The sequence below is a fragment of the Micromys minutus genome (genome assembly GCF_963924665.1).
Source record: "Micromys minutus genome assembly, chromosome: 13".
Classification (NCBI taxonomy): domain Eukaryota; kingdom Metazoa; phylum Chordata; class Mammalia; order Rodentia; family Muridae; genus Micromys; species Micromys minutus.
Genome location: NC_137982.1, coordinates 4,750,759 through 4,769,522, shown reverse-complemented (window position 1 = coordinate 4,769,522; position 18,764 = coordinate 4,750,759). Strand labels below are relative to the sequence as shown.

General features: G+C 52.7%; 1 protein-coding gene across 1 annotated transcript in view; it reads right to left on the bottom strand.

Moving 5' to 3' along the window:
- The window catches only part of RALGDS (ral guanine nucleotide dissociation stimulator), a 38,047-nt gene extending 23,390 nt beyond the window's left edge, over positions 1–14,657 (bottom strand). Inside the window, exon 1 of the mRNA XM_080928163.1 lies at positions 14,461–14,657. Coding sequence (XP_080784289.1) covers positions 14,461–14,478 — 18 coding nt within the window. The 5' untranslated portion in view covers positions 14,479–14,657. The remainder of the gene's footprint in view (positions 1–14,460) is intronic.
- Positions 14,658–18,764: the final 4,107 nt, after the last annotated feature.

The following is an 18,764-nucleotide window of genomic DNA, read 5'->3' as shown; positions in this document are numbered from 1 at the left end:
GCTCAGTGGATGCAGGCTCACTGCCAGACAGTGCAAGCCTGACTGAGTGTAGTCCCTGGAGCCCAACTAAGTTCCAGCGAAATTGTCTCCTGACCACCACACATGTCCACATACATCACACATACATGCATACACAATAATAAATAAGAGAGGCTGGAGAGATGGCTCAACTGTTAAAAGCACGTACTGCTCTATCAGAGGACCTTAAGTTCAGTTCCCTGCATCCACAGCAAGCTCTAACTCCGGCAACAGAGGATCTGACACCACTGATATCAAACATCTATACCCACCCACATGCAGACATACACATCTAAATATAATTAAAAATAATAAACTTGTCTGTAATATGTGTATGCCAAATGATTATTTTACACACACACACACACACACACACACACACTAAACCTGGGGCAATGGAGATGGCCCATTTAAGGACACATGATTCTGGATCGGCCTCTCTGGGTTCATGCTCTGGGTTCAGCCTCAGGGAACTCATGCTCTGGATTGTTGCTCTCTGTCCCACCAGGCCAACTCCACGCCGGGAGCACTCAGAATGAAGACCAGTCTGACTGGCACCAAGAGAAGGAGCAAGAACCAATGTCACTCTGATGACTGCCCCTCCCCAGTCACAAAATACCCACTGTGGACCCACCCACTGTGCTCGATGACAATCCTGGGGACCACTAATGCACCAGGTGCCATGTGAGGTACATGGAGGCAGAGGAGAAAGCCAATGGGGACACAAATACATAGAAATGGAGATGGAGACTCAGAGCTGAGCCCAGAGAGAAAACGAAGGATCGAGGCCCAAAGGACAAGCTGTGGCCTGTGTGGTAGCTCCATATGTCCCACAGTGTCATCAGTTCCTAAGCCTAGAGAAAGTGACATTTGTCCCCCAGCACACCCCCAAGAAGACCCTGGCATCCCCTCCCTGGAGAGTGGTCAGCAGGCTGCCAGCCCTGCTCTCCTCTTACACTCAGCCAAGTGCCAGGTGGGAAGCCCTACCTACTCCTTGCTCCACATCCTCAGAGCCCCAGGCACACCTCAGAGTTCAATGTCTCTCCCAGGAAGATGGAGACACTAAGAAGACAATGAGAACAACATACCAGCTCTCGATTCGAGTCAAGACACAAAAGCCGTGATATCCAAGATGCACCATTCAACGTGAGCTGCCGTGACAGCCTACAGTCATGCCACGGCTGGAGACAGGTGGCCAGCCAGAGCTCACACACAGCACCCCAGCCTATGAGCTGACACTGGGTACAGGAGACAGAGTCTCCTGGTGCTTCTAACCAAACTCCTTCAACCGGTTCTGACAAGGAGAGTAAGGAGCCCTAAGGTACCAACTCCCACAGCCCAGGCCAGGTCTTGGCTGTGACTTCACAGCTTTTCCCAGCAAACACTCACCTCAGCAGTAGGTACCAGAAGAGGTTCAAGGCAAGGTGTTGGAGGAGTGGGAGGGTGGGCAGTGGTGCGGCGGGCAATGGCCCACCGCCTGGCAGTCACCACTGAGACACAGGCAAAGAACACTGATCCCTTCCTCCCCCTGGGCACAGTAGGCCTAGCATGGACCCAGTCTGCTTCCCGGGCCATAGTAGGGTGAGAGCCCAGTGGGGGAGTGGGCTCTCTGGCAGGCTGTCGGACAGTGTGTCGGTCGCCCTCCTGCCCCAGAGGAATTGAGCCCCAAGAGTGCCTAGGCCTGCTGTCACCTGCATGGCTGTCATACCTGCTGCTGTGACGGGCAGGGCCAGGAATTCCCGCTTGTACCATGCCACGGGGCAAGCAAGGATGAGTGGCCAGGACTCTGTTCTGGGCTGGCCCAGAAATCTAGCCCTAAATTACACCCTTCAGGTGGGCCCAGCTCTCTCCTCCAATTCTCTCTCACCAAAACCTCATCTCTCATCCCACTGATCTCCCTCGGGAGCCAGAAGTCTCTGCACTGTGATCAAAGCCACCTTCATCAGAAGCAGAGTCACCAAATGAGCATAAGCCGGGTCCTGAAGCCCTGCTTCCCACTCTAAAAGACTTTTCTGACCACCAAACTCATAGCTCCTGTCCCAGGTATCCGGCATGTTTTTTTTGTTTGTTTGTTTGGTTGGTTGGTTGGTTGGTTTTTTTTTTTTTTTTTTTTTTTTTTTTAAGATGGTGTCTTATAGCCTAGGGTGACCTCTACCTTACTATGAAGCCAAGGACGATCTTGAACTCCTAATGCTGGGATTACAGGTGGGATTACAGCCCACCAGGCATAGTACTTCATTTTAAGCTAAGACCAAATAGGGTGGTAAAAACTGAGTACCACCATTGCCAAGATTTCAGGCACGAGACCACAGAAAAACTAGGTGGGTTGTCTGGCCAGTCAGGAGATGGTGATAGGCTTTAGAGCAACCCACCATCCTTTCCCTGAGTTTACTACAAAACAAACACTGGGAGCCACTAAATGAGCTCAGCACACCCCTCTGACACACAAGAGCTAGGGTCAGGGGAAGAAGGCTCCCCCCAAGGTCTCACTGGCTCCTGTAGCAAAGTCCACAGGCTGCTTCTGTCTGCAGCCACAGACCTATCCCAGGGTGAATAGGTAAAAGCCAGGCTGCATCTTAACATTCCTGGAACTCTGGCTAGGCAGGCATTCAGACCAAGGTTGAAAATGGAACATTGGGATGGACATCCAGCACCGAAGAGGCAGGAAGCATTCAATCTTCAGTGGGGGTGGCGGAGACCCAGCATCCAGACTGAGTCCTGCTAGCACCCTACTTCTACCCTCTGAGCAATCCACATCCTCTTCAGTGGTCTTCCTGTGCAGAGCGACTGACCAGTTGGCTCAAAGCGTTGGGGGGGGGGGGGTGTCAAGCCTTGGTCCCTGTCCCTGCTTGGTGTTGCCTCCTATAAGACTTGCAAGCACTATACCCCACTCCTCCGTATTGGCCTCTCTCCTGTACTGCCCACCTAGCCATCAGCATTGGCTGGTACAGGTTTACCCATGAGAAAGGGGTTTCCCCACAGCGGCCTGTGGAGGAAGTGGGAAGGGACCAGAAGGGCAATAGCATTGTGTTAGTGCCTTTGATGAACAAGCATTTATATGGATTTCCTGACCACCAGGTCTGTACAAGATATAATTCCCGCCTCTGATGCACGCTCCTTATTGCCTGACACTCCATCCCTCCCAGCATCCCCCAGGCCTAGTACCCTCATTTCCCCAACATGCCCTAACCTTTAGCTTCGGCTGCAGGGCTTGATCCTGCAGCTGTTTATGCTCAAAGGGCGGGGCTGCCTGAGGCAGCAACACTGAGCAGGCTGAGAGGGCTGGAGGGTCTGAGTCACAGCCAGGTCAAAGAACAGGACCAGAAGGACCAGCTGCCACTCCTGACGCTGGGGTTCCAGGAGGAGGGACCAAAGGGAGGGAGGAGCCAGCAGGCCTCCTGCCCCTCCTCCCATCCACATGCTCCCGGCCCCACCCTGCCACAGGCTGGCCTGGGAGAGCAGGCCCTTTGTTCCAGGCCCTAGGGAGCCACGTGACACCTGTCACTGTCACTGCCTGGAACTGAGGATGGCCACAGGAGCTCAAAGCCTGTGGGCTCTAGGGGCTGAGTATAGCCCCTGCCACAGGGACAATGCACCACCCTGCCAGCACACCAGCGTGTATGCTCCTGCCCATTCTCTCAGAACACATGTCATCTGCTCTGTCCTACACGCCAGTAGCCCTGGGAGAAGGTACCTTGCCACTCACACAAGCCTGTGTGGTGTCCCTTGACCCAGTGCTAGCTTCTGTGGGGGTACTACCTCTGATGGAGTGTCTTCCCGCCTTTCAGAGGTTGTTTAGAAACAACTGGTGGCTGTCGCTAGGAGCTGTGACTCAGCTGAGCGATGACTTCCAGAGCTGTTTACTCGGTATAATATCCTGTCCAGGAGCCTGACTAGGGCCACGGCTCTGCTCTTCTTTCCTGCTGCCTGTTGACCTGACACTTGGGGTCCTATGGGGGAAGGGAGAGGACAGTTCCTCTACCCCACACACACCAGGAACTGGGCCCGTCATCAAGTCACCCCACACATGTTCCTGTGGTCCATGCTTCACCGGCTTTTCTGGGGCCAGGGAGAGTGCAGGCCTCAGGTTAGAGGAGTAGGCCTCAGCTCTGACCAAAAAGCCCCAAGCAGAGGTCTACCATCCTCAGTACTCCTCAGCCCCAAAGCAAAATCTACCCATGGAAAGGCCCTTGTCCCCAGTCAGGCTGGGCCTTTAGCTCTTCTCAGTGAATAAAAAACATTTCCTATCCAGCCTGGGCCAGAACACTAAAGCCAATGTCATTATCTTTATGGTAAAGCTGGGAACACGGAAGCCCAGAGAGGGTAATCTTCCTGAGGTCACAAGGCCATGGCGATGCTCAGATGCATTCAGTTCTCAGGGCTGCCTGCTTTCTTCTACTCTCAATCAAATTAAAGCACAGAAAATATGTATTCCTGGTAGCACTGACAGGCTATGGCTGCAGAGCTCGTGTTACTGAGTGATGGTCTGTCATGTGGACAAAGCCTGGGTGGGGATAATGACTTCCGTTTCCCCTGACCGATACCTTTAACCTGGTTGGTGCCTGGAGTCCCAACTATTAGGTCTGAAGGGCAAATCTTTTCCACTCATGCTGTAGTTCAGTTTGGTGATTTCAGGGAGCCCTCACTTAACAAAAAACACCCAGAGTAGACATCACTGAATTACCACAATGAGCCAGTCAAAAAGGCTCCCTCAGGGTTACACAGCAGAGCCAGCCATCTAATGCTGCTGGCTGTAGCTGGTTCCTAGCCACTCCTTCCCAAAATTGCTTGCCTTTCTTAAAAAGACCAGGATGCCTTTGTCCTTGCAGTGCCACCCGTGGTCAGGGTGACAGGGGGAACATCTCAGGAATTCCTGGGGTTTTGAAGGTCCAGAGCCTCCAAGTGACTGATGGGAAAGCTTCATAGAGCCATGGGGTGTTTGTTGCCTTCTCCGGCTCTGGACTGGGGAGGCCAGGAGCACACCTGCCCCAGCATGGGGAAAAGCCTAGGGGGACCAGGCTCAGGTTGACACCTGAGGCCTGCCCCAAGCACAGCAGTACCTCAGAGACTGGCTCACCACAGGGCTTCCCCGTGCTGGCTGCCTGCTGCCAGGCCTTCTACCAGACCACTGAGTCATGCGGTTGCCAAGAAGGGGAGGGTCTGAGAATAACTGCCTGCCGCAGCCACTCCCACTGGCTTTGGGCCCAGCAGGATCCAGCACTACCAAGAAAGAGCTTGAAGCTCCTCTGTGGGGCAGCTGGAGCTCTGCCTCCTGCAGCCTGGGCCTGCCCCCAGGATGTCCTGCAAGTAGCCTACCTCCAACTGGAAAGATCTAAGTGGCAGCTGCGAGCTAGGATCTGGACAATTCTCAGCCACCTGATGGCTGTGTAGGTCTTTTTTCCTTGTTGGTCCTATCCCACAAAAAGCTAATCTCAGCTTCAGACAGGCTGTATGTTTAAAAGAAATATTCAGTGGAAACACAACAGGGTCTTGCGTGGGCCACTTGTTTAGAAGAATGGTACCCCAAAGCTGCTCAGAGTTGTTCTGCGGAAGAACCAGGCATTTTTGCTAATTAAGAGCCACGACACCTTTGCAAAATGTAACCAACTTGGCTTTGGCGACAAATGCTACAGGTTCTAAACCTGGTCAGTTAACTAGGAAGGCCACAGGATCTGACCATCTAAGACCACAGGGCCCCCTGGCCACATAGCAGTTTGCATTAGCATCAACCTGATGGAATCTCCTAGCACCTAGTACATGCCAAGCACTGTTCAAAAGTTGGTGATACTCTAGCCAGCAGAGCAGATGCAAACCCACCTTCAGCTGGGAGACACTGCTGCCTAGTGTGCATGAGGCCCTGGATCCGAACCCCAGAAATGCACAAACTAGACGTGGTGGTGCACACCTATCATTCTCACACTTGGGAGTTGGGGACAGGGGAGTTGGGAATTCAAGGGCATCTGTGGCTACATATGAACTTGGAGGCCAGTCAGGGTTACAGGAGACTTTATCTCAAAAGAAATATTACACAAATCCCCTCAAAAATCCACCTCTGCTCCTTCATGAGTAAACGACATGTTTGAAATCAAGACTGCCATAGAGAGGGAAGAGCAAGGTGGGCACAGAGAAGGCCATGGCAACTATCAACAAGCCAGGGAACCCGAAGCTTCATGGGCACAGTAGCTACGGTGTCCTGCTTCTCCTCTACACCCACGGCTAAAATGTGCTTGAAGGCAGAGGCTCTCACAAGTATTGACAGCTAAGGGGATGCACACGTGCAATGTGTAACAACACACACACCAACACGGCTGTGTCAACTTATGGCCTTCCTTCCTTCCAAAACTGGAAGGGACGGGAGCGGAGTACCTGATCCTGGAGGACCAGGACTCTGCTCCCAGCATGAGTAGGTACCTGACTCGGCAGACTCATGAGTACCTGCATAGACAGGTGGCTCCTGTGGCTTCCAAATTCCTATTCACAATTCCTCAGGATCCCAGAGCTTCATGGAGGAGGAAGGGTGCACTGTCTGCCCACCTGTCCACTGGAGGTGTTGTCTTACCCCAGAGAGGAGTGAAGTAAAACCCGAATGCACAGCAAAGCCGGGGAGGCAGCAGCCAGGCTCTCTGGGAAGCAGGCACCCTTTTCCTAAGAACAAGAGCCAGGTACTTCCCAGAACTCATCTTTCCCTGTGAAGCCAGTTCAGCACAAGGATCTTCCCTCTTTCCTGGCTTGTCAGAAGCAATTTTAGGCAGTGGGTCTCTGGTCATTGGCTAACTGTAGGTTGTTCTGGTGCAGCTAGGCCTGAGCAGAGAAGCCCACACCAAGGGACACGGAGAGCTGGGAGAGGCTATGGGTGAGCGGAGCCCACAGCCAGGCTCTTGTGCCCAGCAGGCCATGGTCATCCAGGGTTCGGGAACCACAAGAATCAGGACAAATGGGCCCTTGTGGTGCGGGGGACTGTTTGCTGTGCCAGGGACACTGCGTGCCCAGAGCTGCCACCAGCCTGCAGCCCTGGGCTGGGAAGCAGAACTACCCTTTCAGAAGGACCTCCCGAGTTGCCCTGACCTAAAGAGGGCTTGAGACTCCAGCTGGATGCCAGGAGATGGCAGGGCTGGTGCCTGCTGCCCTCTTTCCCACAGAACTTTTCCAGCAAGGATGTTCCCCAGCCTGGGGGCTGGTACTGCTTTGTCCCCCACCTCCCACCCCTCCAGCTACCTGCTGGCTTTCTACCAACCCTAGGACTTTGTTCCTTCAGTGGTGTCTTCCCAAAAGGCACGACTATTAGATGCTCACATCTGTGGACCTAACAGAAAGCAAACTGCCAGGCCACCTCTCCTGCTGGGGCTTCCTGTAACCATGTCCCCATCTGGTAAGAGAATGACCGTGCATGCCAGGCCCAGCCACTGAGGTGTTAGGCAAGACACAAATGGTTATCAACACATGACAAGATCAGAAAACAGACACGGAGGCAGCTGAGGGTAAAGGCTCACCTCCCCACCCCACAGCCAGGATGTGACAGGCTCCGCCACACAGCTACCTGTCCCTTCACATATACACTGGCTCAGTCACCTGTACGTCTGTCATGTCTGGACACACGCACACTACTGAACCAGTGACAAGGGCCTGTATTTGCGGAGATAGTCCCGAGTCACTGGCACGCACTCAGACCACACACTGATCTGCGTCCCCAAAAGGCAGTAAGTGACACAGCTGCTCCATCTTGAAAGGCCCAGAGGCCTGAAAGGCACAGCATCTTTCCCACACAATTACCCCACAAGGACAGAGTGTGACCTGGGGGCTCACTCCCTCAGCGCCTACATCTAGTTTCTGTGCCCAGCAACTGCTTCTGGCAGGGCTGCTGGGATCAGCGCAGGAAGAGAGAGGGCTATGTGAAGGGATTTCCCAGCCCTGGCTGCCGGGAAGGAAGCACTCTTAGAACCCCAAAAATATTGAGGATATAAATTTTAACCCCTTCCCACTGGACTCCACCTGCCCACATGCCCTCTCCAGCCTGCAATTGTCACTCGGGCCACTCAGGCCTGCTCTACACCAGGTGAACCACCCTGCTCTTAAAGACCATTCCTGTGCATGGATGGTTCAGCTCAAAGGCCTGAAATTGGCCCTGGGAGGCAGTAGATGGGGGCAAGGCCACCTCAAATGACTCAGACAGTTTACTCAACTTCTCAGGGTCTGTCTGGAAATATTTGTGAATTCAATTCAGACTCTGCAAGTGTCCCTGCCTGTTGCCTGTTCCAAGGGTAGACACTTCTGGAAAAGCCTGTAGCTATCTGCCTTCAGACACCCCTGTACCTCTAGAAAGCTTGCTTGTGTACTGTCAGATGTCTGAACACCCTCATACACACTCCATGTCTCTAAGTCTGCAGGGGAGGTCCTGAGGTTTAGTGTTGAAGAGCCTGCTCAGGTCCAAGCCAGGATTCCCACCAGCCTGACTTCATCCTCCCGTCTGACTTCCTTCCAGACAAGTCAGACCTGCTAGCACCTACCCCCTGTGACAGGGGGCAGAAGATGATGCTGACAACCAGGGCTGGGCCTCAGCCAGGAACGTGTGGATTCCTTTTGGGGGGGAGCCCCAAGGTCTCAAACTCTTCTCCACCCTCCCAGTTTGAACTTTACTGGGATATCTCACCCACCCCCAATCTTTTGAGACATGTCATCTAGGGTCAGGATGGAATCCTGGAAGAGATAGAAGACAGGCTAGACAGCCCCCCTCCCCTCATCTCCTTTGGTAATAGAGGACCTCAGGCAGTATTCAAGAGAAATGTCTTAGCCTCTCCAGGGAAGCAGACTTTAGGTTCTAACTCAGGTCAGGGAGAGCAGGGAAAGGACTCACCCCGTTCATCCAGCCTTGGAAGATTAAGAAGCCTCTGTTTCTTTAATTATGCACCCAGTCTATAAAGGGTGGGGCTACAAGGCCAGGGCACAAAGCTGTGCAGAGGGTGGGGTGCCCATGCAGTGGTGGGTGGGGCTGTGTGCCCCGATTTCCACTCCCTCCACGCTGAAATAGCATGAGCAGGGACAATCTTGATCACTGCTCACTCCATTCTTCCCCTTGTTGAAGTTCTCACCAAGGGCTTGCCCAAATCGTGCCTCTGTCCCTCACAGAACAAGCAAGCCTCACTCAGGCCAGCCCAGGCTGTGACCCAAGGTTATCCAGTAAGAGACTGAGTGGTGTGACTCCCTCCTGGGTCAAGGTGTCACCAACAGCTCACACCCAGACTGAATGTCTGGGGGTCATAGCCTCACACCTGCCCCACTCCAAAAGTCTACCCTGCCCACCAGCTCCTTCCTGCTTTCTCCTGTGCTGCAAGGCCAGTCCAGGTGGTCAGAAGCCACCTCTCGCTCAACTGTGTGTGCCCCTGGGCAACCTTCCAGCATAGGGTTGGGCTCCACACATGAACATAGCGCCCAAGGGAACCTATAGTTAGATATTCCCTTGCAGGGAAGCCAGAAGTAGGAATTTCCTTGGAGAAAGGGGAAGGAGAGAGAACACACAGACAGGTTCTGAAGAATGGTGGCACGCACTTTTATCCCAGCACGTAGGAGGAAGAGGTGGGCACATCTCTGTGAGTTCAAGGCCAGCCTGATCTACATGGTGATATAGTTCTCAAAAATAAACAAACAAAAAACAGAATAGCTTAGCGATCATCTCAGGATATTTAATACCAAAGCCTAGTACTCAGCTGCACAGTGTGCCCGGAGTCAGCTGCCTCAACCTGAAGCCCTGGAATCTACCAGCTGAGGCAGACTCACACAAGTGCAGGCCTAATTTTCAGGGTGGTATTTATGTTTAAAGTGGTGAGCACAAAGGAAAAGGGGCAGATGAAGAAAGGGGCAGATGGAGAAACAGGTTAATAAGAATCTTTATGCTGAAGTCACCTGGCTAGTTAGTATCAAAGTTGGTTTGGGACCACAGCCTTGTATTCCAGGGACTCCAAGGGACTCTTGGTCTTTGCCACACCTGAGATACCACCTTGCCCCAGGACTAGGGAGTCTGGAGCTACAGGGTGCTTCTGTATGGGGCGGGGTGTTGTTAAAACATCATGCCTGTCCATCTGGTATGGTTGGCATCAGGCTACAACTGACTGTAGCCCTGATTCTGAGTTTTCTGACATTCTGCCACTGTGCAACAGTCACTCATTGGTTGCTAGGGGACTGGCCTGCTCATAGACAACTGCAGCTCAGGGTGATAGGAAGAGGGAGTAGACTGGGGTTTTTTCTTTCTGGAAGGATTCAGGGGGTGAGGGCTGCTGCTAGGTCCTATATGGAGGTGTGGGTAGATCGACCATAAGAGGTCCTCAAGCAAACTCAGAGCTAAGACCCACACACAGGCTGTGGGAAAGCCCCTAGCTGGGAGCCTTCCTGCAGGTATTTTGGGGGACTGTGGTTGCTAAGCAACTGTACTAGGTTGCCATGGGAACTCTCCCTTCTTCGGGGACTTGTCATTTTTAAGGGGATGTCACATTCCTTCCCATGTCTACCTCCTCAGGCTGTCTCAGCTACCTGTAAGGTATGTAAAAGTGAACATAGGGGTTCCCAAACCTACTCTGCCTACAAGGAAGCCACCTATCCACACCTCTAAGAAAAGACTCTCAGATTTGGAGGGGGGGTGCGGGGAGATAGGTCTCACAGTATACCTCAAGATGACCTTGAACTCATAATTCTCCTGCCTCAGCTGGGATTACAAGCATGGGCCACCGTGACCCTCTAAGAGAGGATGCTCTTGAAGCTCAAGACCCAACACAACACAGAAAGCAGAGTTGAGGCCCTCCTTAGAGTTCGGGGGATGAAAACACTGTTTAGTTTGGTTTACATCTCCATTCCTGCTAACCACCACCTTAGGGCCTTCCCACCCTGCCAGGGCTCTGATTACTGGAAGCCCAGTATAACTGGAAGGCGTTCTGGGCCCTAGCTCTGGTGCCTGGGCTGGGTCCTCCCTGGCTTGTCTGTAAAGGAGTGTCACCTGGGGCTTGCCACTACCCAACTAGGGGTTGTCCCCTGCCCAGCCAACCAGAAGTAAGGTGCCAGCCCGGAGGGAGAAGAAAACAGGGGACAGCAAGCAGCTGACTCACAGAGCTCTGGGCAGATGATGAGATGCTGAAGTAGAGTCAAGGGCTGTCAGGACTCCCACCACTCCCTGGCATGGGATCCTTACCCACCAAACTTATGTTTAAAGTGGTGAGCAAACAGGGAAGGGGGATGAGCTCAGGTCTCCTCCTCAACAGCTACCAGTGACACCCTGCTGCTCACCTGCTCTGACTCTATTTCCTTCAGTGTGTGTCATCTATGATGACTTCTGACCTGTTTACAGTTTGCTTTGTCTCCTGGCAACCAGGTGAGCCTTTGTGGAAACTCACTACAGGGCAGTGCAGGTCTGGACTTCTTCCACACCAGAGGTCATAGCACCACCTGCTGGTGCTACCACTGGTAGCCTCCAAGCCTTCTTACAGGAGCGAAATTCCTGCCACGTGCCCCTAATACCTAAAGGAACCTGAACTTCTCTATACCCTCATCACAGGCTCAGCTGTGTCCTTCCAAAGACCTTGGGTCCTGCAGATACAGTCAACACAAGGCTAGATTGGGATGGATTAAGGTCAGGCAGAGTTCATCACACACACACAGGCAGCCCTGTGGAGGCAGAGGACTTGGAGTGATGTGTTTAGGGATTTAAACCTAAGGACGACAGCCCCGCCAGAAGCTGAAGTGGCAAGGATGCTCTCCTAGTGCCTGAGAGGAGGACTCACTGGTGTTGCTACCTCGCTGTTTAGGCTTCTGGCCTCTAGAACCATGAGAGCAGGTTTCTGTTGTCATTCAGTATATGGCATCTTGCTAGAGCAGCCACGGGGACACTACACAACGCACCAGGCCTGTCACCTTTCTGTCACCGTTATGCCTACCTCCCTGACTTGGATGGTTGTGGCTATCCATCTATAAATCTAGTCTCAAAAAGTAGAGACAGAGGATCTCCAGAGCAAGCCGGCCAGCATGACCAGCCACATTCATTGAGATCCTGCCTCAGTGAATACATCACCTACCATATCCATGTGCCCACACATGCCTCCAAGCACTTGCAAGAGGATCTCTGTGAGTTCGGGGTCTACAGAGTGAGTTCCAGGAGACCTAGTGCTATATAGAGATCCTGTCTCAAAACAAACCAAAACTACAAAAAGCAAACAAAATACATGCATGTGTAACATATATGCATATATATGCACATACATGTGTAACACACATACCTGAAAATGGAAAAATGCTAGGGCAACCAAGCTCTGTGTCCATATCCTTCAATCTCAGGAGGTTAAAGGCCATGTGGGTCACGTCACCCATCTCTGCCCTGTTTTCCTAGGGTAGCCACAGTGTCTTCTCAGGGCCTGCCTGATCATTCTGGCATCTCCTTGACTGTGTGTGTGTGTGTGTTGGGTAGGGACGGAACGTGGTAGGGATATAAACCACAGCAAGCCTGGCTCTGGGCAATGGTGCAGGGACAGTCATGTCTTTTCTTGGTCTCCTCTCCTAGTCTACAAGTAAGCAAAATAAGACAATGCAACTCGGGCACCCCTCCCAGTGGCCCCCACCTTTCCTAACCCCATCCCCCTGAAGCATGCTGGATTTGACTAGTTTCCAACCAACAGATACTATGACCACAAGGTCACTACCAATATTTGATTTAGAAAGTGTCTTGAGTCTTACAGGCTTTCTCTTGTTTCCTCCTGGTCCTTCATTTTCCCTGCCCCACTCAGAGGAAGCACGTTCTGATGCTACAGGCTGTCCTACAGAAAGGCAGGTTCACGTGGCTAAGAGCCCAAGGCCCTCCTGGATCCTGCCACACTCGAGTGAACTTCAGGGTGGCTCTGCCCAGCTGAACCAGCCTGGGTCTTGTAACATGAAATGGATTATTATCAAGGTGGGGGGGGGCATTAGCTGTGAGTTAGGGGAAGACTCTCACACCTTGGAGGATAAGCAGAACTTCTGCTTCTCCTCTTGCATTCTTGGGAGTTCTCAAAGGGCAGAACCTACCTACAGCCATCATTTTAAGAGCCACACCCAGGAGCAAGGCATCCACTGGTTGGAATTCAGGCATGCAAGGCACTATGTGGAAGGATAAGAGGAGACGGGGGGGGGGGGCTTACACCCAGCTCACTCTGAGGACAGGGATGGTAGTTGGGGGAGGCTTGGAAGAGTGGAACACACAACACCCAAAGAATGACTCTTAGAACTCTTCCTCCCCCCCACCCCCGGTGCTCCATTAAGTACAAGGACACTGCTGCCCCCCAGTGGCCAGTACCAGCACTACAGCCCCCAGGCAAGAAACCCTGAAAACAAAACACAACCTTTTGTTTGCCTGTTGTCAAGGTAGCAGGTCTCCTAGGCCCCAGCTGGGCAAAGGAACGAGACCTGTAGGTTTCAGGGGTTACCACAAAGACCTCAGAAGCCTCATTTCTCCTCTCTTCCCTTCTGATGGCTCTGGGGCTCTGGCTCACTCAGGAGGCCTCCTCTTTCAGTCTAGGCAATGACCCTGACCCCATTACCAAATAAGAACCACACGTTCTAAGAGGATGGTCTTGTCCCCGGACCCTGGAGAAATGGTCTAGAGTTTTGCCTCCCTCTGAGTTACCCTGGCCTTTAAGTCACTCAAACCATAGGTTGCTCTCTGCTTATCAAATCCACCAGGGGGAAGGCATTTTCCTAGAATTTTTATGGGTAATAAATAGGTCCTTGAAGGAGAACCAAAGCCAGAAGGCATTCCACAGGCCCCTGGAACGCCCCCGGGGAGGGGGCGGTCACTAAGGCCAAGCACCTTAAGGTGCAAAGGAGGAAACTGAGGTCTCAACAGCCTCCTCCACACTAAGGACCTCCGCCCTGCCCTCCAGGCTAGTCTGAGGATGGTCCCTGGTAAGCAGAGCCTGGGAATCTTAACACCTCTCGGTCCATCAGCGCCTCCAGTACAACGGGCACCCCCCCCCCCAAATGTTGCTAGGAGACTGGACGCCTCAGCCCCAGGACAGAGCTGCCTCCTGCCTCTTCTTCCACCTCACCACACCACCTCCACTGTCCCACCCTCTTCAGAAACCTAGGAAGTCTGTAGGATCTATCGAGAGTGAGTAGGGCTGTGCGCTCCTGCCTGGGTGGACTCCACAGAGGGGGTTACCCAGTGTTCCCCAGGACCTCGGGAGACTCACTCCCAAAGCAAACCCTACGCGAGGGTTGAGCCCTGACCCCAGGGGCCGGAAGCCTTTCCTTCTCCGCTGGTCTCCGCCCACCTGGCGTGCTTCTTTCTAGACCTCAGTTTCTCAATTGTACTGTGACAGGTTGGACGCGGAACAGCGTTAAGTGCACGCTCTGCGTGGACGCGGCCCCGCTCGGTCTCCGGGTGGGTACCGACCTCGTCCACACCCACTGCTACAGGGCCCCACGCCGACTCACCTGGCAATCTACCATCATCCTCAGCCTCGGCAGCTCATCGCCAGCCCCAGGGCGCGGCCCGGGGCTCGCAGAGGCCGCTCGCCTCGGCCCGCGCGCGGCGCAGCGGGGCGTCCGGCTGCGGGGCTCATGGCGCGGCCTCCGGTCCCCGCCAGGCCCGGAGCTCCGCGGCCCTCGCCAATGCCGCTCCCATTGTCTGCGCCGCGCCTCGCCTCGCCGCGCTCCCGGCCGTTGGGGCCTCGCTGCTCGGTTCCGATGGAGCTCTCGGGGCTCGGGACGGGTAGGCGGAGACAGCGCGGCCCCGCCCCGGCCCCGCCCAGCTCGCCCGCAGGTGCGAGGGGCGGGCCCCGGTGCGCGAGCTCGGGGACGCGCTCGACCTCCTTCCACGCCGGGCTCAGAGGACTGGACTCAGGACGTCGGCCTGGTGTCCACGGCCCGGCGCGCGCACGTGACCCCGCCTAGCCGCGCGCACGCGCTGCGCACCGAGCGCTTCGCTGGGCTGGTCTCCCCTGTCTCCGCTCAGCTGCCTGTGGTGTACTCCTACCCCGGCAGAGTTTAGAGTCACCGTCACGGGTGATGAGTCTGGGTGGACATGAAGATCCTGGACACTGTTACCCAGGCACTCCGACGCCACCTGCAGACTCAGCTTGGTGGCAGTAGACTGTGAGACTGGCAGGAAAATCAAGTCGCTCCTCCAGTCCCTTCCTGGACCTCCATCTCTCCTATCCCTTCTCTTCCATGTCACGATGGAGAATCAGGTTGCTTCTGGCTGGTGTGAAGGTTAGGAGAGAACCTAAAAGGAGGTTCTTGTACCTGGGGATGAGCAGGTGTTGGGGTCTGGAAAGTTACTTCCACCAAGGAATCCTTGATAACTCCGGATTAAGCCTCATTTTAGGAGTTGGAGAGATGGTTCAGCTGGTAAGGACGATTGCTGCGTTTCCAGAGGACACACGTTCAGTCAGTTCTCAGCACCCATTCTGGAACTCTAGTACTGTCTTCTTGCTTCCATAGACACCAAGGATACACATAAATAAAAATAAATCTTGCTAGGTGTGGTGATGTACACCTTAATTTCCAGCTCTGGGGAGGCAGAGGCAGGAGGATCTCTGTGAGTATGAGGCCATCCTGGTCTACATAGTAAGTTTCATGCCAGCCAGGGCTACAGAGTGAGACCCTCACCCTCAAAATAGATAAATAAAATACTTAAATAAAAAGCCTCCTTTATAATGAGTAGTGGAACCAATGTGTTCGTTCTCTGTCCTGTGTTGGGCCTTCCCCAGCCAGCTTCTCTACAACCTTTGGAGGGCTTCCACTTCCCCATTTTATTTCGAAGCACACAGGGGCAGTCACCAACCCAATTTCTTTTTTCTTTCTTTCTTCCTTTCTTTCTTCCTTCCTTCCTTCCTTCCTTCCTTCCTTCCTTTCTTTCTTTCTTTCTTTCTTTCTTTCTTTCTTTCTTTCTTTCTTTCTAATTTACTACTTCTTATGTGCCACATGGAGATACAAGCAGTTGGCTGAGGGCTGGAGTAGTCAAAATAGCTGTCCAGGAAGCACACATCCCATTTGACGGGGTTCTGAGAGGTAGGTGACCTGCCCAACATTGCACAGGCCCTAAAACAAATTCCTAAACTGATGTTCATTCTTCAGCCTCTCAGCTAGCCATTCAGACTGCAGGGTACTCCCTAAATGTCAGGTTCCAAGGGAAGCTCACTGCCCACAGGACGCTTGGGAGGGGGGATCGGAGCAGCGCAGGTGATACTTAGTGAGAATGTATGGGGAAGCAGAGGAGCACCCACTCTGGAGAGCAGCAGAAATCAGGCAGGATTCCAGGAAGATGTGTCAGTAGGGCCAGTTGCCTGGAAATTGCCCTCCATACTCTGGCGGAAGTGGCCAGTGAGTGACGTGAAGAGTTGTGTGGCTCAGCCACGATGATGGACATTGCTGCCCATGAAGGGACAGTGTGTGAACCCGGAGCAGGTGCTCTGTGGTTGGACGCTCCTCGGGCGCTATCCACCTTTTGTGACATGGTCCCTTTTACTGACCTGAAGCTGGCCAATTAGGCTAGATTGAATGGCCAGTTTGTTCCGGGGTGCTGACTGTCTCCGGCTCCCCTGTACTAGAATAACAAAGTGTACCACCACATCTGGCTTTTTCTAATTCTTTGGGAATGTCCCATGAGCACGGCGTTTACGTCATCTTCTTCCTCCAGCTCCTCCATGACTGTTCCACTCCTGAAATTCTTGGCTTATTTTTTCAGTAGTTATGCTCAGTCTATCAGTACAGTCTGCAGGGCTGGAGAGACGGCTCAGCCGTTAAGAACACCGGCTGCTCTTTCAGAGGTCCTGAGTTCAATTCCCAACAACCACATGGTGGCTCAGGACCATCTGTGATGGGATCTGTTGCCCACTTGGGAACAAAGGTGTATATGCAGACAGAGCACTTGGATACATAAAATAAATAAATGCATCTTTAAAAACCTAAACACATTCAACTGAGTTCATTTAATGTTGCACATGTGTTTAGGACTAACCTTTTGGGATTGGCTACCTCATCAGGGAGTTTGTCCCCAAAGACTGATTTGCCTTCTCCCAGCAAACATCAGTTACCTGTAGTTCTCTCTCGAGGGGAGACGCCTGTGAGAATTTCCCTATTGTCTTAGTTCGGGTTTCATTGCTGTGAGGAGACATGACCATGACAGCTCTTATAAAGGCCAACATTTAGTCCTGGCTGGCTTACAGTTTCAGGGACTCAGTCCATTATCACCATGGTGGGAAGCGTGGCAGCAGGCAGGCAAACACGGTACTGAAGAAGCCTAGAGTTCTGCACCTTGATCCAAAGGCAGCAGAAGGGGACAAGCATAGGAAGCCTCAAAACCCACCTATACAGTGACACACTTCCTCCAACAAGGCCGCATCTCCTAATAGTGTCATTCCATACGGTCAAGCATTCAAGCAGATGAATCTATGGGGGTCAAACCTATCGAACCACTGCATCTATCCATGTTGGCATGTTGATAGGTGGCGTTATTTTTTTTAAGTTTTATTTGGATATTGTTGAGATTTTTCTGGGTGATGCTCCACCGGCAAACATAGAAGACACTATTTTGATGTAGACAACCACCATATCCTGCCTTGGTCTTCTGGCTCTTCCAGGTTTTCCACACCGTCTTCTGTGATGGTTCCCGTGCCTTAGGTGTCAGGGTTGTGGTTTAGATTTATCACCTGGGTCTGGGTACCCCATGGTCAGTTCTCTACATTTTTACCAACTGTGGCTTTCCACAATGCTGCAAAAAGACACTTCTTCGGCTATAGCTAAGTATTTAGAGTTCTGTTAGAAATTTTATTGGTTTTGAAATGACCTCACCAGCCGTAAGTAGTGGGTTACCTTTTTGTTGTTTTGGTTTGGTTTGTGAGACAGGGTTTCTCTGTGTAGCCTTGGCTGCTCTGGAACTCAGTCAGTAGACCAGGCTGGTCTCACACTCAGAGATCCACTTGTCTCTGCCTCCCAAGTGTTGGGTTAAAGGCATGAGCCACAATGCCTGGTGTGGGTTTTTTGTTTTTGTCTTAAACATAGCAAAACATGGTGTGCTGGATAGTTTATGTCTACCTGACACAAACTAAACTCATTAGAGAGGAGGGAACCTCACTTAAGAAAATGCCTCCTTTAGCTGGAGAGATGGCTCAGCCATTAAAGTATAGGGTCAACAAGCAAAACTATAAGGAACCAGGCAAAGGCCTGAGCTGCCTGCAGAAGAGGCCATATAACCAAGCTGGTTGGACATGGGCATAAAACTAGGCTGGGAAAGATCTTCCGTCTTCACCCCAGCTGGCCAATGCTGCCCCAGACCTGACTTCCTGAGTCTCCAAAGAGCAATTCCTTGAACACAGGTGCTATCTCCCCCTGGCCCTGCCTCCCCGCCAAGCTCTGCTTCAGACCACCCCTAGGCCTGGCAACCTCAGACAGGTGCTTTCTACCAAGGACAGAGGGTTCAGTCTGTTCCAGCTCTTCTGGCTAGAAGCCCCAGGGGCTCTCCTGCCAGGCTATGCCCTTGTATTGGAGACTCTGCCTGGCCACTTTTATAACCACCCCCATTTGGCAGATAAACTACAAGGTCTAGAAAAACAGGCTCAGCGTGAGGCTCCAGCTTTGCCAGAGATGGGTGGGTTATGGGATACCTTCATGACTTCAGAGTATATCCTCAATACTCACACAGGATATACTTCCATGGAAAAGATGCTGCAGCCTAGGGAAGTGTGTACCAGGTAGGGAGACTCTTGATCAATATCCGATTTCATCTCTGCCTGGAC